Raw genomic sequence first — 25,969 nt, 5'->3', positions numbered from 1 at the left:
AGTATAGTAACAACCTGGAACGTAACCTATATGATACACAGGTACAGTAACAACCTGGGACGTAACCTATATGATACACAGGTACAGTAACAACCTGGGACGTAACCTATATGATACACAGGTACAGTATAGTAACAACCTGGGACGTAACCTATATGATACACAGGTACAGTATAGTAACAACCTGGGACGTAACCTATATGATACACAGGTACAGTAACAACCTGGGACGTAACCTATATGATACACAGGTACAGTATAGTAACAACCTGGGACGTAACCTATATGATACACAGGTACAGTAACAACCTGGGACGTAACCTATATGATACACAGGTACAGTATAGTAACAACCTGGGACGTAACCTATATGATACACAGGTACAGTGACAACCTGGGACGTAACCTATATGATACACAGGTACAGTAACAACCTGGGACGTAACCTATATGATACACAGGTACAGTAACAACCTGGGACGTAACCTATATGATACACAGGTACAGTAACAACCTGGGACGTAACCTATATGATACACAGGTACAGTACAGTAACAACCTGGGACGTAACCTATATGATACACAGGTACAGTATAGCTACAGCCTTGTATGTAATAGTACAATCCAACTTTATTGTCCACATGTCACAGCGAACAACAGAATGTTGACGTACCTGGTTTGTTGTAAGGTGGAGGTTCTTTTCCATTTACGCTCATTGTCCTGGGCTTTCTGTGAGAGGGGTCAGAGGTTAGGTGTGTCTACCATTTATTTTTTATTTTACCTTTATTAAACTAGGCAAGTCAGTTAAGAACAAATTCTTATTTTCAATGACGGCCTACCAGCCTAGGAACAGTGGGTTAACTGGTCTAGGAACGGTGAGTTAACTGGTCTAGGAACAGTGGGTTAACTGGCCTAGGAACAGTGGGTTAACTGGTCTAGGAACAGTGGGTTAACTGGTCTAGGAACGGTGGGTTAACTGGTCTAGGAACAGTGGGTTAACTGGTCTAGGAACAGTGGGTTAACTGGTCTAGGAACAGTGGGTTAACTGGCCTAGGAACAGTGGGTTAACTGGTCTAGGAACAGTGGGTTAACTGGTCTAGGAACAGTGGGTTAACTGGTCTAGGAACAGTGGGTTAACTGGTCTAGGAACAGTGGGTTAACTGGCCTAGGAACAGTGGGTTAACTGGTCTAGGAACAGTGGGTTAACTGGTCTAGGAACAGTGGGTTAACTGCCTGTTCAGGGGCAGAACGACAGATTTTGTACCTTGTCAGCTCGGGGATTTGAACTCGCAACCTTTATGGTTACTAGTCCAACGCTCTAACCTCTAGCCTACCCTGCCGCACCAGGTGTGTCTACCATAAGCACTGTAACATCAGCATCGTCCTCTGGAGCGAGCCATGCTCGTCAGGACTGAATCAACCATTCATCATCTCCGAAACAAGACCTTAATCAGGTGTGTTTTACAGCCAGGTCTGGAGTGAGAGGCTTCATAAGCGCTGACATAATGCAAGTCCAACCCAGGCTGACATAATGCAAGTCTAATCCAGGCTGACATAATGCAAGTCCAACCCAGGCTGACATAATGCAAGTCCAACCCAGGCTGACATAATGCAAGTCCAACCCAGGCTGATACAATGCAAGTCCAACCCAGGCTGACATAATGCAAGTCCAACCCAGGCTGACATAATGCAAGTCCAACCCAGGCTGACATAATGCAAGTCCAACCCAGGCTGACATAATGCAAGTCCAACCCAGGCTGATACAATGCAAGTCCAACCCAGGCTGACATAATGCAAGTCCAACCCAGGCTGACATAATGCAAGTCTAATTCAGGCTGATACAATGCAAGTCCAACCCAGGCTGATACAATGAAAGTCCAACCCAGGCTGATATAATGCAAGTCCAGCCCAGGCTGACATAATGCAAGTCCAACCCAGGCTGATATAATGCAAGTCCAGCCCAGGCTGACATAATGCAAGTCCAACCCAGGCTGACATAATGCAAGTCTAATCCAGGCTGATACAATGCAAGTCCAACCCAGGCTGATACAATGCAAGTCCAGCCCAGGCTGACATAATGCAAGTCCAACCCAGGCTGACATAATGCAAGTCTAATCCAGGCTGATACAATGCAAGTCCAGCCCAGGCTGATACAATGCAAGTCTAATCCAGGCTGACATAATGCAAGTCCAGCCCAGGCTGATACAATGCAAGTCCAGCCCAGGCTGACACAATGCCAGTCCAACCCAGGCTGACGTAATGCTCTATTCAGCCACTAGGTGGTGTTACAACACAAGGTACGGAGAACACACACACACACACACACACACACACACACACACACACACACACACACACACACAGTCACACAGTCACACATTCACTCCACAGCTGAAACCTGTCATTCAGCATACTCCACAGACTAGTAGTTATGGTAAGAATGAGCTGAACAAACCTCACTGTCCTGTAGTTATTTAGGGAGTGTCGTCTTGTGTCTTTTAAAGGTTTATAGGCGGGGCTTCACTAGTCTCAGTATCAGTCTGTTTAGCTAACATTCCTCTCCTTGTACTCCACGTCAGATGTTCAGCATAAAGGGGAATGACGGCTAAACAGACTGGTACCCAAACTATAATTTAGAGAGCTATATTTTTTGGGGGGGGTTTCCATTAGCTGTTACTATGGCAACATATACTCTACTTCCTGAATTCCACAAAGAAGAAACATTTACAAAACGACCACGGGAATATGGGGCCAAATACAAAACCTTGGACTATTTTAATTACAGGTAATTTGTTCAAATACTTTTGGTCCCGTAAAATGAGGTGGGGGGGGGGGGGGGGGGGGGGGGGGGAGAGACTACGTACAAAACGTGCTGTCATTTCTAAACGGTTCAGCTGATACAGATGAAAATATACCCTCAAATTAAAGTCTGCACTCTGACCTTTAACCTCATAGACATTGTATAATTTCAAAGTGCTGGAGTAACAGAGCCAAAAACAACAACAAATATGTCATATGTCCCAATACATTTGTAGCTCACTGCATCTGACCCCAAACCACAAACGGCAGAACATTTATACAGTGAGATGATCTCATTCTACAGCGACCAAATCTCATCTCACTACTGGATCAGTGTTGTGTTGCTGCTGAATCTAGAATCCTGAAACCAGGACTTCTGCAAAGCAGGGAATTCTGAGACTAAATGTTCAGAATGTTGTAAAGCCCCTAAGGATTCCATTTGGAAGCCAGAACACTGACTATCTATCCTATACCTGACTATCTATCCTATACCTGACTATCTATCCTGTACCTGACTATCTATCCTATACCTGACTATCTATCCTATACCTGACTATCTGTCCTATACCTGACTATCTATCCTATACCTGTTAAACCTGACCTGAGATGGAACTATCTATCCTATACCTGACTATCTATCCTATACCTGTCTATCTATCCTATACCTGACTATCTATCCTATACCTGACTATCTATCCTATACCTGACTATCTATCCTATACCTGACTATCTATCCTATACCTGACTATCTATCCTATACCTGACTATCTATCCTATACCTGTTAAACCTGACCTGAGATGGAACTATCTATCCTATACCTGACTATATGTCCTATACCTGACTATCTATCCTATACCTGTTAAACCTGACCTGAGATGGAACTATCTATCCTATACCTGACTATCTATCCTATACCTGACTATCTATCCTATACCTGACTATCTATCATATACCTGACTATCTATCCTATACCTGTCTATCTATCCTATACCTGACTATCTATCCTATACCTGACTATCTATCCTATACCTGACTATCTATCCTATACCTGACTATCTATCCTATACCTGACTATCTATCCTATACCTGACTATCTATCCTATACCTGACTATCTATCCTATACCTGTCACACCTGACCTGAGATGGAACTATCTATCTGACCCAAATCTAACTCTACCCCAGACTCAGACATACGGACCAGCTCCTTTTCTAGAGCTGAGTTACGCCTTCACTGTTGTAACCTGCCTGTGGCCTTTCATAGACCTACACACACACACACGCACGCACGCACGCACGCACGCACGCACGCACGCACGCACGCACGCACACACACACACACACACACACACACACACACACACACACACACACACACACACACACACACACACACACACACACACACACACACACACCCTGCCCACCCATCCATCAGACAGAGCTTTGACTGTCAGCCACTCAGTTCTCTGCTGTCAGTGGGATTATACACTATGCAACATGAAGGATGCCCATCTTAACTAGGGTGGGGAACAAAGGCCTACAGACACACACACATACACGTGTAAACACACACAGACACATATAGAATAGACACACACACAGACACATATAGAATAGACACACACACAGACACATATGGAATAGATACACACACAGACACATATAGAATAGACACACACACAGACACATATGGAATAGACACACACACAGACACATATGGAATAGACACACACACAGACACATATGGAATAGACACACACACACAGACACATATGGAATAGACACACACACAGACACATATGGAATAGACACACACACAGACACATATGGAATAGACACACACACAGACACATATGGAATAGACACACACACATACACATATGGAATAGACACACACACAGACACATATGGAATAGACACACACACAGACACATATGGAATAGACACACACACATACACATATGGAATAGACACACACACATACACATATGGAATAGACACACACACAGACATGTAAACACACACGTTGGTGGAAGCAGTCAGACACCCGTACAACAGAAGAGGAGGAATGCAGCCCTGCAGGATGCTTCCCTGTCTGTCTCCTCTGGTGCCCTGCAGGATGCTTCCCTGTCTGTCTCCTCTGGTGCCCTGCAGGACGCTTCCCTGTCTGTCTCCTCTGGTGCCCTGCAGGATGCTTCCCTGTCTGTCTCCTCTGGTGCCCTGCAGGATGCTTCCCTGTCTGTCTCCTCTGGTGCCCTGCAGGATGCTTCCCTGTCTGTCTCCTCTGGTGTCCTGCAGGATGCTTCCCTGTCTGTCTCCTCTGGTGCCCTGCAGGATGCTTCTCTTCCCTGTCTGTCTCCTCTGGTGCCCTGCAGGATGCTTCTCTTCCCTGTCTGTCTCCTCTGGTGCCCTGCAGGATGCTTCTCTTCCCTGTCTGTCTCCTCTGGTGCCCTGCAGGATGCTTCTCTTCCCTGTCTGTCTCCTCTGGTGCCCTGCAGGATGCTTCTCTTCCCTGTCTGTCTCCTCTGGTGCACTGCAGGATGCTTCTCTTCCCTGTCTGTCTCCTCTGATGCCCTGCAGGATGCTTCTCTTCCCTGTCTGTCTCCTCTGGTGCCCTGCAGGATGCTTCCCTATCTCTCTCCTCTGGTGCCCTGCAGGATGCTTCTCTTCCCTATCTGTCTCCTCTGGTGCCCTACAGGATGCTTCCCTGTCTGTGTCCTCTGGTGCCACACAGGATGCTTCCCTGTCTGTCTCCTCTGGTGCCCTACAGGATGCTTCCCTGTCTGTCTCCTCTGGTGCCCTGCAGGATGCTTCTCTTCCCTGTCTGTCTCCTCTGGTGCCCTGCAGGATGCTTCTCTTCCCTGTCTGTCTCCTCTGGTGCCCTGCAGGATGCTTCTCTTCCCTGTCTGTCTCCTCTGATGCCCTGCAGGATGCTTCTCTTCCCTGTCTGTCTCCTCTGGTGCCCTGCAGGATGCTTCCCTATCTGTCTCCTCTGGTGCCCTGCAGGATGCTTCTCTTCCCTATCTGTCTCCTCTGGTGCCCTACAGGATGCTTCCCTGTCTGTGTCCTCTGGTGCCACACAGGATGCTTCCCTGTCTGTCTCCTCTGGTGCCCTACAGGATGCTTCCCTGTCTGTCTCCTCTGGTGCCCTGCAGGATGCTTCCCCGTATTTGAAGGGATGGCTTAAGATAAATATCCTGAATACCCTTATTGAATGAAAACTTGGTTGGCCAGCAAGTAGGAGGGTTTTCAGTGGTTGAATGAAATGTAATTCAGGGAGCACTACACAACTGGAAAAGGGAAGTCTGAATGCAAAATACTGAGAAGTGCGTCGGAAAGACGTTCTTAGGAAAGGTGTGAATTCCTGAGTCGGGATCTAAATGAGGAAATACAAGGTAAACATAAACATAAACATAAACATAAACATAAACATCTCTACAGCTTTTCCTCAGCGGAGACTTGCTTCCATTCAGCCACAGGAGCATTAGTGATGTTCTGCCACTGATGTTGGGCAATTAGGTTTGTTTCGCAGTAGGCGTTCCAATTCATCCCAAAGGTGTTCGATGGGGTTGAGGTCAGGGCTCTGTGCAGGTCAGTTAAGTTCTTCCACACCGATCTCAACAAATAATTTCTGTATGGACCTCGCTTTGTGCACAGGGGCGAAACAGGAAAGGGCCTTCCACAAACTGTTGCCACAAAGTTGGAAGCACAGAATCATCTAGAATGTCATTGTATGCTGTAGTGTTAAGATTTCCCTTCACTGGAACTAAGGGGCCCAAACCATGAAAAACAGCCCCAGACATTATTCCTCCTCCACCAAACTTTATATTTGGCACTATGCATTGGGGCAAGTAGCGTTCTCCTGGTATCCGCCAAACGCAGATTCGTCCATCACTTTAGAGAACGCATTTCCACTGCTCCAGTCCAATGGGGGCGAGCTTTACACCCCTCCACCTGATGCTTAGCATTGTGCATGGTGATCTTATGCTTGTGTGCGGCTGCTCGGCCATGGAAACCCATTTAATGAAACTCCCGACGAACAGTTCTTGTGCTGATGTTGCTTCCAGAGGCAGTTTGGAACTCAGTAGAGAGTGTTTTGCTATCAAGGACAGGCGGTTTTTACGCTCTACGCGCTTCAGTACTCGGCGGTTCCATTCGGTGAGCTTGTGTGGCCTACCACTTCATGGTTGAGCCGTTGTTGCTCCTAGACTTTTCCACTTCCCAATAACAGCACTTCCAGTTGACCGGGGAAGCTCTAGCAGTGGAAGCTCTAGCAGGGGCAGAAATTTGACGAACTGACATTGAATGTCACTGAGGTCTTCAGTAAGGTCATCCTACTGCTAAAGTTTGTCTAAGCAGATTGCATGGCTGTGTGCTCGATTTTATACACCTGTCAGCAACGGGTGCGGCTGAAATAGCCGAATCCACACATTTTTTTCCACTTTCGGCCAAGTCGTGTGTACATGCACATTCTTCTCCGTTTCAGCACCAGTTGGTAGATTTAAAAAACAAAACTCTTATCTTGTTGATTATTTAGGGTTTAGGAAAGTATTTCTGAATCGTGAAAACAGGGTTGGAGAACCAGTTTCTGGTTTGATTCATTCAGTTCTTCAAGCCACATGGTCATGTTGGAAGATTAGTGTACATACAACTATAGTATGGAGAATAGTGTACAGTAGTAGGGCTGTACCCTCGTCTGTTGCCTGCACTAACCGTGGAACTGTGTGATGACACCAACACAATCTCACACTCAGTTTGTGCACAAATATGTACAAAAAAGTATTTCAGCAGATTTTGTGTGTTTTTGTGTTTCCTAATTCGTGTGAAAAGACAGGAAAAGAACTGTGTGTGATGTCATAGTAGGAAAATACACAACTGTTCTTTGTGACATCATAAGAGAATACATTTTATGGGGGGCAAATTTCGGGAACAATCTTTTGGAAGTTATTAGACCAATGCATGATGGGTAATGGTGTTCTACACGGCCCTTTTCCCGTGTAGGCAACAGTAGTCCTACACGCTTTTCTTCAGAACTCATTTCATATTTTGTGGAGCCTACATTACATCATTTTCGTCAAAATGCATTTAATACGAGGCTCCACTTTTTCGTGTACATCATTTTTTCCCACAATGCATTTTATACAATTTTATGAGGGTTGCCAGATTGGAGAAAAAAATACAGATATATTTTTTACAGAATTTGATATCGGTTAAGGTATTTGATTGGGGAATGTGGATACATGTTTATGATGGGAAATATGATACACATCACAATACACACACACACTTACACACACACACACACACTTACACACATATATACACACAAACACTTAGACACATATACACACCATAATACACACACACTTACACACATATACACACACACTTAGACACATATACACACCATAATACACACACACTTACACACATATACACACATATACACACACACACTTACACACACACACACACACACACACACACACACACACACACACACACACACACACACACACACACACACACACACACACACACACACACACACACACACACTCACTTACACACATATACATACACACACTCACTTACATACATATACACACACACATATATACACACACACACACTTACACACATATACACACACACATATATACACACACACACACTTACACACATATACACACACTTACACACACACACACACACACACTTACACACATACACACACTCACTTACACACATATACATACACACACACACTTACACACATATACACACACACACTTACACACATATACACACACACTTACACACACACACACACACACACACTTACACACATACACACACTCACTTACACACATATACATACACACACACACTTACACACATATACACACACACACTTACACACATATACATACACACACACACTTACACACATATACACACTCACTTACACACATATACATACACACACTCACTTACACACATATACACACACACATATATACACACACACTCACTTACACACATATACACACACACATATATACACACACACACACTTACATACATATACACACACACATATACACACACACACTCACTTTGTTTGTACTCAGGTTAAAGCCAAATCTTGACTTTTGTATTCATTATTTTGTATAATATATTTGTATCTAATGTATTAATTCCCTTTAACTGATTAATGTGTGTAGTTTGAATGTTGTAGTAGTGATGACATGGTTAATGTGTGTAGTTTGAATGTTGTAGTAGTGATTAACATGGTTAATGTGTGTAGTTTGAATGTTGCAGTAATGATGACATGGTTAAATGTGTGTAGTTTGAATGTTGTAGTAGTGATGACATGGTTAAATGTGTGTAGTTTGAATGTTGCAGTAATGATGACATGGTTAATGTGTGTAGTTTGAATGTTGCAGTAATGATGACATGGTTAAATGTGTGTAGTTTGAATGTTGTAGTAGTGATTAACATGGTTAATGTGTGTAGTTTGAATGTTGCAGTAATGATGACATGGTTAAATGTGTGTAGTTTGAATGTTGTAGTAGTGATGACATGGTTAAATGTGTGTAGTTTGAATGTTGTAGTAGTGATTAACATGGTTAATGTGTGTAGTTTGAATGTTGCAGTAATGATGACATGGTTAAATGTGTGTAGTTTGAATGTTGTAGTAGTGATTAACATGGTTAATGTGTGTAGTTTGAATGTTGCAGTAATGATGACATGGTTAATGTGTGTAGTTTGAATGTTGCAGTAATGATTAACATGGTTAATGTGTGTAGTTTGAATGTTACAGTAGTGATTAATATGGTTAATGTGTGTAGTTTGAATGTTGTAGTAGTGATTAACATGGTTAATGTGTGTAGTTTGAATGTTGCAGTAGGGATTAACATGGTTAATGTGTGTAGTTTGAATGTTACAGTAGTGATTAACATGGTTAATGTGTGTAGTTTGAATGTTGCAGTAGTGATTAACATGGTTAATGTGTGTAGTTTGAATGTTACAGTAATGATGACATGGTTAATGTGTGTAGTTTGAATGTTGCAGTAGTGATTAACATGGTTAATGTGTGTAGTTTGAATGTTACAGTAATGATTAACATGGTTAATGTGTGTAGTTTGAATGTTACAGTAATGATTAACATGATTAATGTGTGTAGTTTGAATGTTACAGTAGTGATGACATGGTTAATGTGTGTAGTTTGAATGTTACAGTAGTGATTAACATGGTTAATGTGTGTAGTTTGAATGTTGCAGTAGTGATTAACATGGTTAATGTGTGTAGTTTGAATGTTACAGTAATGATGACATGGTTAATGTGTGTAGTTTGAATGTTACAGTAATGATTAACATGGTTAATGTGTGTAGTTTGAATGTTGTAGTAGTGATTAACATGGTTAATGTGTGTAGTTTGAATGTTACAGTAATGATGACATGGTTAAATGTGTGTAGTTTGAATGTTGTAGTAATGATTAACATGGTTAATGTGTGTAGTTTGAATGTTGTAGTAATGATTAACATGGTTAATGTGTGTAGTTTGAATGTTACAGTAATGATGACATGGTTAAATGTGTGTAGTTTGAATGTTGTAGTAATGATTAACATGGTTAATGTGTGTAGTTTGAATGTTGCAGTAGTGATTAACATGGTTAATGTGTGTAGTTTGAATGTTGCAGTAATGATGACATGGTTAATGTGTGTAGTTTGAATGTTGCAGTAATGATGACATGGTTAATGTGTGTAGTTTGAATGTTGCAGTAATGATGACATGGTTAATGTGTGTAGTTTGAATGTTGTAGTAGTGATGACATGGTTAATGTGTGTAGTTTGAATGTTGCAGTAATGATGACATGGTTAATGTGTGTAGTTTGAATGTTGCAGTAATGATGACATGGTTAATGTGTGTAGTTTGAATGTTGTAGTAGTGATGACATGGTTAATGTGTGTAGTTTGAATGTTACAGTAGTGATGACATGGTTAATGTGAATGTTGCAGTAGTGATTAACATGGTTAAATGTGTGTAGTTTGAATGTTACAGTAATGATGACATGGTTAATGTGTGTAGTTTGAATGTTACAGTAGTGATGACATGGTTAATGTGAATGTTGCAGTAGTGATTAACATGGTTAAATGTGTGTAGTTTGAATGTTACAGTAATGATGACATGGTTAATGTGAATGTTGCAGTAGTGATTAACATGGTTAATGTGTGTAGTTTGAATGTTACAGAAATGATGACATGGTTAATGTGAATGTTGCAGTAGTGATTAACATGGTTAATGTGTGTAGTTTGAATGTTACAGTAATGATGACATGGTTAATGTGAATGTTGCAGTAGTGATTAACATGGTTAATGTGTGTAGTTTGAATGTTACAGTAATGATGACATGGTTAATGTGTGTAGTTTGAATGTTACAGTAGTGATGACATGGTTAATGTGAATGTTGCAGTAATGATGACATGGTTAATGTGTGTAGTTTGAATGTTACAGTAGTGATGACATGGTTAATGTGAATGTTGCAGTAATGATGACATGGTTAATGTGTGTAGTTTGAATGTTACAGTAGTGATTAACATGGTTAATGTGTGTAGTGTGAATGTTACAGTAATGATGACATGGTTAAATGTGTGTAGTTTGAATGTTACAGTAGTGATTAACATGGTTAATGTGTGTAGTTTGAATGTTGCAGTAATGATGACATGGTTAATGTGTGTAGTTTGAATGTTACAGTAATGATTAACATGGTTAATGTGTGTAGTTTGAATGTTACAGTAGTGATTAACATGGTTAATGTGTGTAGTTTGAATGTTACAGTAATGATTAACATGATTAATGTGTGTAGTTTGAATGTTACAGTAATGATTAACATGGTTAATGTGTGTAGTTTGAATGTTGCAGTAGTGATTAACATGGTTATAGAGTTGTAAATATCTGCTTAATTTAGCTGTTGGTATATTTGGTATTTTATACATATTCTATATTTCCACTGAAGAAAGAAATAATTAATCAACACATATATACTTCAGTAATAAAAGTACCATGGTTTTATTTTTAACCTTAACTAGGCAAGTCAGTTAAGAACAAATTCTTATTTACAATGACGGCCTACACCCCCGGGCCAAACCCAGATCACATTGGGACAATTGTGCGCCACCCTATGGCACTCCTAATCACGGCCGGATGTGATGCAGCCTGGATTTGAACCAGGGACTGTAGTGACGCCCCCCGCACTGAGATGCAGTGTCTTAGACCGCTGCGCCACTCGGGAGCCCTGGTTTTTATAACACTTTAAACGGGTAGTTTGTCAATGTGTAGAATGTGTTTGTTCCTGAGGTCCACACTGGTAAGTGAACATATGTAAATGAGTAGAATGTGTTTGTTCCATAAGTGAACATATGTAAATGAGTAGAATGTGTTTGTTCCATAAGGGAACATATGTAAATGAGTAGAATGTGTTTGTTCCATAAGGGAACATATGTAAATGTGTAGAATGTGTTTGTTCCATAAGGGAACATATGTAAATGAGTAGAATGTGTTTGTTCCGGGGTCCACACTGGTAAGTGAACATATGTAAATGAGTAGAATGTGTTTGTTCCATAAGGGAACATATGTAAATGAGTAGAATGTGTTTGTTCCATAAGGGAACATATGTAAATGTGTAGAATGTGTTTGTTCCATAAGTGAACATATGTAAATGAGTAGAATGTGTTTGTTCCATAAGGGAACATATGTAAATGAGTAGAATGTGTTTGTTCCATAAGGGAACATATGTAAATGAGTAGAATGTGTTTGTTCCATAAGGGAACATATGTAAATGAGTAGAATGTGTTTGTTCCATAAGGGAACATATGTAAATGAGTAGAATGTGTTTGTTCCATAAGGGAACATATGTAAATGAGTAGAATGTGTTTGTTCCATAAGGGAACATATGTAAATGAGTAGAATGTGTTTGTTCCATAAGTGAACATATGTAAATGAGTAGAATGTGTTTGTTCCATAAGTGAACATATGTAAATGAGTAGAATGTGTTTGTTCCATAAGGGAACATATGTAATTGAGTAGAATGTGTTTGTTCCATAAGTGAACATATGTAAATGAGTAGAATGTGTTTGTTCCATAAGGGAACATATGTAAATTAGTAGAATGTGTTTGTTCCATAAGGGAACATATGTAAATGTGTAGAATGTGTTTGTTCCATAAGGGAACATATGTAAATGAGTAGAATGTGTTTGTTCCATAAGTGAACATATGTAAATGAGTAGAATGTGTTTGTTCCATAAGTGAACATATGTAAATGAGTAGAATGTGTTTGTTCCATAAGTGAACATATGTAAATGAGTAGAATGTGTTTGTTCCATAAGTGAACATATGTAAATGAGTAGAATGTGTTTGTTCCATAAGGGAACATATGTAAATGTGTAGAATGTGTTTGTTCCATAAGGGAACATATGTAAATGAGTAGAATGTGTTTGTTCCATAAGGGAACATATGTAAATGAGTAGAATGTGTTTGTTCCATAAGGGAACATATGTAAATGAGTAGAATGTGTTTGTTCCATAAGGGAACATATGTAAATGAGTAGAATGTGTTTGTTCCATAAGGGAACATATGTAATTGAGTAGAATGTGTTTGTTCCATAAGTGAACATATGTAAATGAGTAGAATGTGTTTGTTCCATAAGGGAACATATGTAAATGAGACAGTCACAGTGGATGTTGTTCTGAATAACTGGTCGGGGTTTAGCATTTCCCATTCAGCTTCAGGCTACTTTACACGTAAGACTTGTTCACACCTGTAGTGACGACTTCTATCTGTCACGCCCGTTGTTGTTATCCACTGTTCACATCAACGTAATTACACCCAACACAATGTTGAAAAACAGAACGCTTGCCACCACTCGATCACATAGACCGTGAGCTGGACTCTGATCCCAACTCTGCCACCAGTGTAGCGGGAGACGGCGAAAGCTGCAACAGGGACTCTAACCAGGGCTCATACGTGGCAAAGTGAGTTCTGACGGCCGTTGCCAGGAAAGTCTTGTCGGCCTCTGGGCGGAGGCAGTAGTTCAACAATGCTGGCATTTGCCTTGTTTACAACAGCCTAATTATATAACATGACTGACAGGGCTGCAGTAATCATCATGAAATGGCCTTGGGAAGTGCCATAAGTGTAAGACACACTCATTACATTAACCTGTTTAACTGCATTGATATGGTTTAATTGATCCTAGTCCAGACTTGTTATTGATATGGCTTAATTTTTTAAATGTTGTATTTATTTATTTAATTTAACTAGGCAAGTCAGTTAAGAACAAATTCTTATTTTCAATGACGGCCTAGGAACAGTGGGTTAACTGCCTGTTCAGGGGCAGAACAACAGATTTTTACCTTGTCAGCTCGGGGGATATGGCTTAATTGATCCTAGTCCAGACTTGTTATTGATATGGTTTAATTGATCCTAGTCCAGACTTGTTATTGATATGGCTTAATTGATCCTAGTCCAGACTTGTTATAGATATGGTTTAATTGATCCTAGTCCAGACTTGTTATAGATATGGTTTAATTGATCCTAGTCCAGACTTGTTATAGATATGTCTTAATTGATCCTAGTCCAGACTTGTTATAGATATGGCTTAATTGATCCTAGTCCAGACTTGTTATAGATATGGCTTAATTGATCCTAGTCCAGACTTGTTATAGGTTATGGTTTAATTGATCCTAGTCCAGACTTGTTATTGATATGGCTTAATTGATCATAGTCCAGACTTGTTATTGATATGGCTTAATTGATAGTCCAGACTTGTTATTGATATGGCTTAATTGATCCTAGTCCAGACTTGTTATAGATATGGTTTAATTGATCCTAGTCCAGACTTGTTATTGATATGGCTTAATTGATCCTAGTCCAGACTTGTTATTGATATGGCTTAAATGATAGTCCAGACCTGTTATTGATATGGCTTAATTGATAGTCCAGACTTGTTATTGATATGGCTTAATTGATCCTAGTCCAGACTTGTTATAGATATGGTTTAATTGATCCTAGTCCAGACTTGTTATTGATATGGCTTAATTGATCCTAGTCCAGACTTGTTATTGATATGGCTTAAATGATAGTCCAGACCTGTTATTGATATGGCTTAATTGATAGTCCAGACTTGTTATTGATATGGCTTAATTGATCCTAGTCCAGACTTGTTATAGATATGGTTTAATTGATCCTAGTCCAGACTTGTTATAGATATGGTTTAATTGATCCTAGTCCAGACTTGTTATAGATATGGTTTAATTGATCCTAGTCCAGACTTGTTATAGATATGGTTTAATTGATCCTAGTCCAGACTTGTTATAGATATGGTTTAATTGATCCTAGTCCAGACTTGTTATAGATATGGTTTAATTGATCCTAGTCCAGACTTGTTATAGATATGGTTTAATTGATCCTAGTCCAGACTTGTTATAGATATGTCTTAATTGATCCTAGTCCAGACTTGTTATTGATATGGTTTAATTGATCCTAGTCCAGACTTGTTATTGATATGGCTTAATTGATCCTAGTCCAGACTTGTTATAGATATGGTTTAATTGATCCTAGTCCAGACTTGTTATAGATATGGTTTAATTGATCCTAGTCCAGACTTGTTATAGATATGTCTTAATTGATCCTAGTCCAGACTTGTTATAGATATGGTTTAATTGATCCTAGTCCAGACTTGTTATAGATATGTCTTAATTGATCCTAGTCCAGACTTGTTATAGATATGGTTTAATTGATCCTAGTCCAGACTTGTTATAGATATGTCTTAATTGATCCTAGTCCAGACTTGTTATAGATATGGTTTAATTGATCCTAGTCCAGACTTGTTATAGATATGGTTTAATTGATCCTAGTCCAGACTTGTTATAGATATGCCTTAATTGATCCTAGTCCAGACTTGTTATAGATATGGTTTAATTGATCCTAGTCTAGACTTGTTATAGATATGGTTTAATTGATCCTAGTCCAGACTTGTTATTGATATGGTTTAATTGATCCTAGTCCAGACTTGTTATAGATATGGTTTAATTGATCCTAGTCCAGACTTGTTATTGATATGGCTTAATTGATCCTAGTCCAGACTTGTTATAGATATGGTTTAATTGATCCTAGTCCAGACTTGTTATAGATATGGTTTAATTGATCCTAGTCCAGACTTGTTATAGATATGTCTTAATTGATCCTAGTCCAGACTTGTTATAGATATGGTTTAATTGATCCTAGTCCAGACTTGTTATAGATATGGTTTAATTGATCCTAGTCCAGACTTGTTATAGATATGGTTTAATTGATCCTAGTCCAGACTTGTTATAGATATGGTTTAATTGATCCTAGTCCAGACTTGTTATAGATATGGTTTAATTGATCCTAGTCCAGACTTGTTATAGATATGGTTTAATTGATCCTAGTCCAGACTTGTTATAGATATGGTTTAATTGATCCTAGTCCAGACTTGTTATAGATATGGTTTAATTGATCCTAGTCCAGACTTGTTATAGATATGGTTTAATTGATCCTAGTCCAGACTTGTTATAGATATGGTTTAATTGATCCTAGTCCAGACTTGTTATAGATATGGTTTAATTGATCCTAGTCCAGACTTGTTATAGATATGGTTTAATTGATCCTAGTCCAGACTTGTTATAGTTGCACCGGGGGAATTGAAACCAAACAGATTATTTTTTACAGGCCTTCTGTTTTAACTATGCCTAGTTAAATAAAAGGTGAAATCAAATAAAATTCCTCACATTTATTGATGAATTTATTTCCCATCACGAACATGTATCCCCATTTCCCAATCAAATACCTTCATCGATACCACACAAAACCCCCCAGACAAAAACAGTTTTTTACTCCAATCTGGCAACCCTCATAAAATCCGACACAGCACCAGTATCCCAAAGTGTTAAGTGAAAACAAGCATAGAAAACAGTATCGGCATTAATAATAATAATAATAATAATAATAACAACAACAACAACAACAACAACAATAATAGTAAAACAGCGTAAGGATAATATTATATTATAATTATTTAGGTCACGACCTGGTTGATTAACATTATTGGGTCGTTAAGACGTTTGTTTTTTATATAAATAATTGTGGGACACTAAAAAAGGCCGTGTAGAACTCCATTACCCAAACTCCATTGCTCCTATAACTTTCAAAAAACTACTCTGAAAATGTGTGTATTTTCACACAAATTAAGCCACACAAAAAACTTACAAAAACGCACCAAAATCTGCTGAAATACTTTTTTGTACATATTTGCAGGAATAGAGTGTGAGGTTGTGTTGATGACAAGTCAGGAACAAAACGTTACGACTTGATCTGTGCTTCGCTCCAAAACCGATTGAATTGGCCTCAATATTAGTTTAAAAAAACATATATTATCAACTGTTACTAATGATCCTCAACAACAACGACATGGCAGTGAGTGTGTTTACAGAGGAAGCAAATGAAGACTAAATGAAACACTGTTACTAAATGGAATGGTGATGTAGACTATACCAACCGAAGGGAACTCACAGTATATTGGCTTATTAGACCTACTGACAGTCCATACTGGTAGTGGTTAGTATTTAACATGATAGAAGCAGGAAACAGAGAATGTCAGGGCAGTCTATAATTAAACAATACGGCCCGAGGAGGTGTGGTATATTGCCAACATATCATATATATTGGCCATATATCACAAACCCCTGAGGTTCCTTATTTCTATTATAAACTGGTTACCAACTTAATTAGAGTAGTAAAAATAAATGTTTAGTCATACCCGTGGTATACGGCCTGATATACCATGGCTTTCAGCCAATCAGAATTCAGGGCTTAAACCACCCAGTTTATAATGAACCCTTATAGATCCACTGAACACTCCGATTGGCATTTTCTGTTCCTCATTAGAAAAACTAGATTTTTTTCCCTGACCGATTCTGCGTTTGGTTAGTGATGTTTGTCCCTCACGAGACACCGTAGCCTATTTGTCAATGATTTTTTTTTGTTGTTGTTGCGCAATTTTACATCTAACTAAGGTGTTTGCTATGTGTTGTCTGATGTACACAGTCGGAGCTGCTGAACAGGTCTGTCACACTGCCAGTGCTATTGGATAGAGAGCGATCACGGCAGCTGTTCAGCCCATGTTAATGGGCAAAAGGACATCAGCAAATCAAAACCCAGCCTTCATTTACCCATTGTGATGCGTGAATGTTCCAAACTCCATTTTAGACGAGACTGACTTCACGAGTCTTTGGAGTCAATTGTGACACTAGAATAAGTGTTTCTGACTCATATGGACACCCCATAGGCCGTTTTCAAAGGGATTTGTTGCCTTTCAAAGGCTGTCGCTCTATAACTCTCAGACCAGACACCTACTCCATATGACAGAGAGACAACTCCCAAGCACCTAACCCCCCCCTAATGACATCACACACCTAATCTCTATCTTGCTCAGTCTCACAGGTGGATAGTGAATGATTAGTATTTCAACAGTTTGGTTTAGTTTCTGTAGCCCGTCTTCAGATCTGTTTCAGTGTAATCTATGAAAACTACCCACTGGGCACAGACGTCAGTTCAATGTCTAGTTGGGATTTACATTCGGTCGAGTTGTCAACTCATGTGAATTCAGTGTGAAATCAACAACACATGTCCCCATGCCATTGGATTTAGGTTTGAAGTTGGGTGTAAAAAACAACATTTATAAAATGATAATAATTCCATTATGTTGATGACTTTATGCAAATCCATCCGGTCTTCCACGTTGATTCAACGTCATCACATTTTTTGGGGGGGGGTTGAAATAACGTGGAAACAACATTGATTCAACCAGTTTTTGCCCAGTGGGTTCTAAGTTATCAAACGGCCTGAGAACCTCACACCTGAAGTCACCTGACGACCATAATAATGAATGTAATTCAGTATAGATTCTTACCTTTTATTTATTTATTATATTTAACCTGTATAACAACAATAATAATGAATGTAATTCAGTAGAGAGTCTTACCTGTCTAGCTGTGTAGATAAATATGTGTTGTAGCTGTTGATAGTACGGAGAACTCTCTCTCTGCTTCCCTCTCTCCCTTATCCACTCACAGGCCCCGCCCCCTTCTCCAAGTCCCACCCCCTCATTAACCTAGTCCTAAAATATGTCATAGGAATCTTCCTGGGTGGATGATACTGTACGGGGCCCGTCTCATTGTGCGTTCCAAGTCGCACCCTATTCTCTATATAGTGCACTACTTTTGATCAGGGCACATCCCTTTTCCATCCAGGGCCCTGGTCCAAAGTAGTGCACTATATAGGGAATAGGGCCCTAGTCTAAAGTAGTGCACTATATAGGGAGTAGGGCCCTGGTCTAAAGTAGTGCACTATATAGGGAGTAGGGCCCTGGTCTAAAGTAGTGCACTATATAGGGAATAGGGCCCTGGTCTAAAGTAGTGCACTATATAGGGAGTAGGGCCCTGGTCTAAAGTAGTGCACTATATAGGGAATAGGGCCCTGGTCTAAAGTAGTGCACTATACAGGGAGTAGGGTATCATTTGGGATGCGCCCTGAGTGTGTTTTCTCTGTGTGTTCTTTGTTTCCGTGGGTTTTGTGTTTGTTGGCATGCAGTAGGGCTGGGCCTGTTTCTCAGCAGTACTCTACTCTCACTATAACCTGTTTCTAACCACCCCGTCCGTACTCTTACCTGACTACTAGTCCAAACCTAGAGGGACTTGTCACACGCTCACACACTTCCTGGGCATTCAGAAACTATTCACAAACCTTTTTCCACATTTTGTTACGTTACAGCCTTATTCAAAAATGGATTCGATTGTTGCTTTTCCCTCATCAATCTACACCATGATGACATCACAATACCCCGTAATGACATCACAATACCCCATAATGACATCACAATACCCCATAATGACATCACGATACCCCATAATGACAAAGCAAAAACAGCTTTTAGAATTTTTTTGCACGTTTATATATATATATATATATATATATATAATAACATCACATTTACATATGTATTCAGACCCTTTAATCAGTACTTTGTTGATGCACCTTTGGCAGCGATTACAGCTTTGAGTCTTCTTGGGTATGACGCTACAAGCTTGGCACACCTGTATTCCTATCAAGCTCTGTCAGGTTGGATGGGGAGCGTCGCTGCACAGCTATTTTCAGGTCTCTCCAGAGATGTTCAATCGGGTTCAGGCTCTGGCTGGGCCACTCAAGGACATTCAGAGACTTGTCCTGAAGCCACTCCTGTGTTGTCTTGGCTGTGTGCTTAGGTTCGTTGTCCTGTTGGAAGGTGAACCTTCGCCTCAGTCAGAGGTCCTGAGCGCTCTGGAGCAAGTTTTCATCATGGATCTCTCTGTACTTTGCTCCGTTCACCTTTCCCTCGACCCTGACTAGTCTCCCAGTCCCCGCTACTGAAAAACCTCCCTACAGCATGATGTTGCCACCACCATGCTTCACTGTAGGGATGGTGCCACCACCATGCTTCACTGTAGGGATGGTGCCACCACCATGCTTCACTGTAGGGATGGTGCCACCACCATGCTTCACCGTAGGCATGGTGCCAGGTGTCCTCCAGACGTGACGCTTTGCATTCAGGCCAAAGAGTTCAATCTTGGTTTCATCAGACCAGAGAATCTTGTTTCTCATTGTCTGGGAGTCCTTTAGGTGCCTTTTGGCAAACTCCAAGCTGGCTGTCATGTGCCTTTTACTGAGGAGTGGCTTCCGTCTGACAACTCTACCATAAAGGCCTGATTGGTGGAGTGCTGCAGAGATGGTTCTCCTATCTCCACAAAGGAACTCTGGAGCTCTGTCAGAGTGACCATCGAGTTCTTAGTCACCTCCCTGACAAAGGCCCTTCTCCCCTGATTGACCAGTTTGGCCGGGCGGCCAGCCCTAGGAAGAGTCTTGGTGGTTCCAAACTTCTTCCATTTAAGAATGATGGAGGTCACTGTGTTCTTGGGGACCTTTAATGCTGCATAAATGCTTTGGTACCCTTCCCCAGATCTGTGCCTCAACACAATCCTGTCTCAGAGATCTTCTGACAATTCCTTATATAGACAGGTGTGTGCCTTTCCAAATCATGTCTAATCAATTGAATTTACCACAGGTGGACTCCAATCAAGTTGTAGAAACATCTCAAGGATGATCAATGGAAACAGGATGCACCTGAGCTCCATTTCAAGTCTCATAGCAAAGGGTCTGAATACTTATGTAAATAAGGTGTTTCTGCTATTGATATGGTCCTACATTTCTAAAAACCTGTTTTCACTTCCCTTTATCTTGGAATGTGACAGGAGGACATTGACACAGATACTGACAGATTCTCTCTCTCTCTCTTTCTCTCTCTCTCTCTCTCTCTCTCTCTCTCTCTGTCTCTCTCTCTCTCTCTCTCTCTCTCTCTCTCTCTCTCTCTCTCTCTCTCTCTCTCCTCTCTCTCTCTCTCTCTCTGTCTCTCTCTCTCTCTCTCTCTGTCTCTGTCTCTCTCTGTCTCTCTCTCTCTCTGTCTCTCTCTCTGTCTCTCTCTCTCTCTCTGTCTCTCTCTCTCTCTCTCTCTCTCTCTCTCTCTCTCTCTCTCTCTCTCTCTCTCTCTCTTTTCAATTCAAGGGCTTTATTGGGAAACACATGTTAACATTGGCAAGTGAAATAGAAAATAAACAAAAGTTAAATCCAAAATAGTAAAGTCATTTCATATTATTTGCAAATAGTTGAAGAATAAATGGTTGACCTGGTTGACCTTTTCTTGTGGCAACAGGTCACAAATCTTGCTGCTGTGATGGAACACTGTGGTATTTCACCCAGTAGATATGGGAGTTTATCAAAATCGGGTTTTTGTTTTTTGAATTCTTTGTGGATCTGTGTAATCTGAGGGAGATATGTGTCTCTAATATGTTTGTGAAGCTACAAGCGTGGCACACCTCTATGTGGGGAGGGTTTCCATGCAGTGGAACGTGTCGTCCAGGAAGTTGTCTAAAAGGGACGTGTTGTTGCCTAATTGTTTTCTCAGTAGGTTTCTACACTACATTCCTCCCATCTAAAGCATTTCTTAATGTTACTCAGATCCTTTGGCTTCGATGCCTCATGATTGAGTTTTGCTCTGTTCAAGTAGACTGTGATTTTGCTGTGATCTGATTGGGGGTGTCAGTGGGCTGATTGTGAACGCTCTGAGAGACTCAGACATACGATTAAGTAGTCTACAGTACTACTGCAAGAGATGAGCTATAGGTACCTACCATAGGAGTCCCCTCGAAGCCTACTGTACCATTGACTCTGTACATACCCAACGTGTGACAGAGCTGCAGGAGTTGTGACCCGTTTCTGTTGGTTATGTTGTCGTAGTCGTGCCTAGGGGGGCAGATGGGGGGGGGGGGGGGGGGGGGGGGGGGAATGGTGTCACCTCCATGCAGGTGTTTGTCCCCCTGTGTGCTGAGGGTGTCAGGTTCTTGTCCGGTTCTGGCATTTAGGTCGTCACAGACCTCATTAAAGTATGGGGATTCTAGTGGGGGGGATATACACACACACAGGAGGAGATTATTCTCTGTTAAGATCATTTCCTTTTGTATTTTTAGACAAATGTAAAATGTTCCTGTTTTGATTAATTTAATGGAGTGAGTTAGGTCTGCTCTATACCAAATTAGCGTCCCTGTTTCACACCATAATTTTCTTGGTAGTTTGGTGGCTGGGACTACCAGCTGTCTATAACCTCTATACCAGGTTTCTTGTAGGATGACAATGTCTGTATTTCCGATTTATTTGATGAAGTCCAGGTTCCTGCTCTTTAGTCCAAAGGCAAATGACCTCAGGCCTTGATATTCCAGGATGATATAGTGAAGGCTTTGTGCTCTATAAAGTGTCCAATGTTGTTGGTCGTGTGGTTTGGCCTCAGGCCAGTAAGTGTGAGCAGAGCCTGCTGAGTATGTGGTACATGTCATTGGCTTGGACTAGTGTAAGTGTGGGGGTTGGGCCTGTTTGCCTGCTCACGGCCTGGGCGTATGTGTGACTTCCATGTTGTGGTCCTCTTTGCGGGAGTGGGGCGCATGGGGTGGGCAGGAGGGGTATAGGTCTGATCTGAGGGGACCTAAATGGGGTGTGGGCATAGTTGACTTGGGGGGGGTGGGGGGGTGGGGGGGGTGATGATTGGTTGGGGTGGGGGTGTGTATGTGTCTGGGGGTGCTGTGGTCTGGATGTAAGTCCTCTTGGCGTGGGTCCTCTATGTGTAGGTCCAGGGGAGGGTCCCGCAGGTCTGGGAGAGGGTCTGGGTGGGGTGTCTATTGATCTGTTGCTCCTGTGTGAAGTGTTGGGGCTGTGGTTGAGAGCGATGTCCTTTAGAGTCCAGGCGAAGGTGGGCACTGCTGCCTTGTAGAGGTGGACCTGGTCATAGAGGCTGTTCAAGTCCAGAGGGGAGGGGTGGGCCAGGAAAACATTTAGTTTTGAGGCACAGTCACGGGAAATACTTGCATTCACCCACTGTATGGTAGCAGGGTGGAGATAACCACTTATGTGTTGGGGGAAGTAGAATAAGCTTTTTCAATCCCTCCTTAAAGACCTCTCTGATGAGAGTAGGCTACCCGTCCTGTTGGGGGAGGACGCAGAGAGCTGTGGGTTGGCAGCGCACTACATTGCTGCCTGCCATAACATGAGGGACAGTGTCTGACAGACCAATCAACCTGCACATGTCCTCTATGTTATTGTTATTGTTTAATGTAGGGTTATTTTAACCCTTGGTTATTGTTGTTGCTGTTGTCCCGTTGACCATATTGATTATTATTATTAATAGGTCTTTGAAACCTTGAATAAGGGTTTCACATTTGGGGAAATGACATTCTCTAATTGTTCTATATTGTTGACATTTTGTCAGGAAATGTAGCTCTGTCTCAGGTTCTACTGTGGAACTAAGACATTCTAGAATAGAGCTCTGGTTTAGAATGGAAGTCATTTAGAGTGATTTAAAGTTCAGGATGGAAAAAGCATCGATCGCTGTTTGTGTCAGTCACTCCCTCCTCCCCCTCCTCTTCTCCCACCAGCCCCCAACCACTCCCAGGGAACAGGGTGAGGTCCATCAGAAGGTGTGTATGTGTGTGTGTGTGTTTGTGCGTGTGCGTGTGTGTGTGTGTGACTGAGTGACGTGGAGGGTGTTGGCTCTGACTAGATTGTCATTGCAGGCGTGGTCCTATACTCAGTCAAGGTGTGTGTCTGTGTGTGTGTGTGTGTGTGTGTGTGTGTGTGTGTGGCCGCTCGGCCTGATCAACTACATTCCTAAGCCCAGAACCACCTTTTTTTGTGTTCTCTGCATTCCACAACAGGGCTATGAACATTCTTTCTGTGTGTGTGTGTTTGTCTGTGTGTTCTGAGATTTTTCCAATGATGAAGCAAGTTCAGGAAATCTACCGTACGATAGCCATCATCAGAGCAACCTGTCCCACTCAGACAACATTACACACAACATTACTACATCATACAACCTGCCCCACTCAGCCAACATTACTACAACATACAGCCTGTCCCACTCAGACAACATTACTACAACATTACTACATCATACAACCTGTCCCACTCAGACAACATTACTACAACATTACTACATCATACAACCTGTCCCACTCAGACAACATTACTACAACATTACTACATCATACAACCTGTCCCACTCAGACAACATTACTACATCATACAACCTGTCCCACTCAGACAACATTACTACATCATACAACCTGTCCCACTCAGACAACATTACTACAACATTACTACATCATACAACCTGTCCCACTCAGACAACATTACTACATCATACAACCTGTCCCACTAAGACAACATTACTACAACATTACTACATCATACAACCTGTCCCACTCAGACAACATTACTACAACATTACTACATCATACAACCTGTCCCACTCAGACAACATTACTACATCATACAACCTGTCCCACTCAGACAACATTACTACAACATTACTACATCATACAACCTGTCCCACTCAGACAACATTACTACATCATACAACCTGTCCCACTCAGACAACATTACTACAACATTACTACATCATACAACCTGTCCCACTCAGACAACATTACTACATCATACAACCTGTCCCACTCAGACAACATTACTGCAACATTACTACATCATACAACCTGTCCCACTCAGACAACATTACTACACCATACAACCTGTCCCACTAAGACAACATTACTACAACATTACTACATCATACAACCTGTCCCACTCAGACAACATTACTACAACATTACTACATCATACAACCTGTCCCACTCAGACAACATTACTACATCATACAACCTGTCCCACTCAGACAACATTACTACAACATTACTACATCATACAACCTGTCCCACTCAGACAACATTACTACATCATACAACCTGTCCCACTCAGACAACATTACTACAACATTACTACATCATACAACCTGTCCCACTCAGACAACATTACTACAACATTACTACATCATACAACCTGTCCCACTCAGACAACATTACTACATCATACAACCTGTCCCACTCAGACAACATTACTACATCATACAACCTGTCCCACTCAGACAACATTACTACAACATTACTACATCATACAACCTGTCCCACTCAGACAACATTACTATACCTGACTAATATATATCTATACAACTACATTTACCTGACTAATATATATCTATACAACTACAGCCACCTGACTAATATATATCATACAACTACAGCCACCTGACTAATATATATCATACAACTACATTTACCTGACTAATATATATCTATACTACTACATTTACCTGACTAATATATATCTATACAACTACATTTACCTGACTAATATATATCTATACAACTACATTTACCTGACTAATATATATCTATACTACTACATTTACCTGACTAATATATATCTATACAACTACATTTACCTGACTAATATATATCTATACTACTACATTTACCTGACTAATATATATCTATACAACTACATTTACCTGACTAATATATATCTATACAACTACATTTACCTGACTAATATATATCTATACTACTACATTTACCTGACTAATATATATCTATACAACTACATTTACCTGACTAATAT

The 25,969-nt window shown here is 40.9% G+C and overlaps 2 protein-coding genes across 2 annotated transcripts in view; both read right to left on the bottom strand.

Annotated features, from left to right (window-relative positions):
- The window catches only part of LOC139422500 (lipopolysaccharide-induced tumor necrosis factor-alpha factor homolog), a 34,452-nt gene extending 15,535 nt beyond the window's left edge, over window positions 1-18,917 (bottom strand). The window contains exons 1-2 of the mRNA XM_071173660.1: window positions 18,867-18,917; window positions 674-729 (exon numbers count right to left, since the gene is read on the bottom strand). Of these exons, the coding sequence (XP_071029761.1) occupies window positions 674-716 (43 nt within the window). The 5' untranslated portion in view covers window positions 717-729; window positions 18,867-18,917. The remainder of the gene's footprint in view (window positions 1-673; window positions 730-18,866) is intronic.
- Window positions 1-25,969, bottom strand: part of LOC139421752 (NLR family CARD domain-containing protein 3-like) — a 1,082,035-nt gene that overhangs the window by 488,604 nt on the left and 567,462 nt on the right. The window lies entirely within an intron of this gene.

This window comes from Oncorhynchus clarkii, chromosome 12, assembly GCF_045791955.1.
Source record: "Oncorhynchus clarkii lewisi isolate Uvic-CL-2024 chromosome 12, UVic_Ocla_1.0, whole genome shotgun sequence".
Classification (NCBI taxonomy): domain Eukaryota; kingdom Metazoa; phylum Chordata; class Actinopteri; order Salmoniformes; family Salmonidae; genus Oncorhynchus; species Oncorhynchus clarkii.
This window is presented reverse-complemented; position numbering and strand designations above follow the sequence as displayed.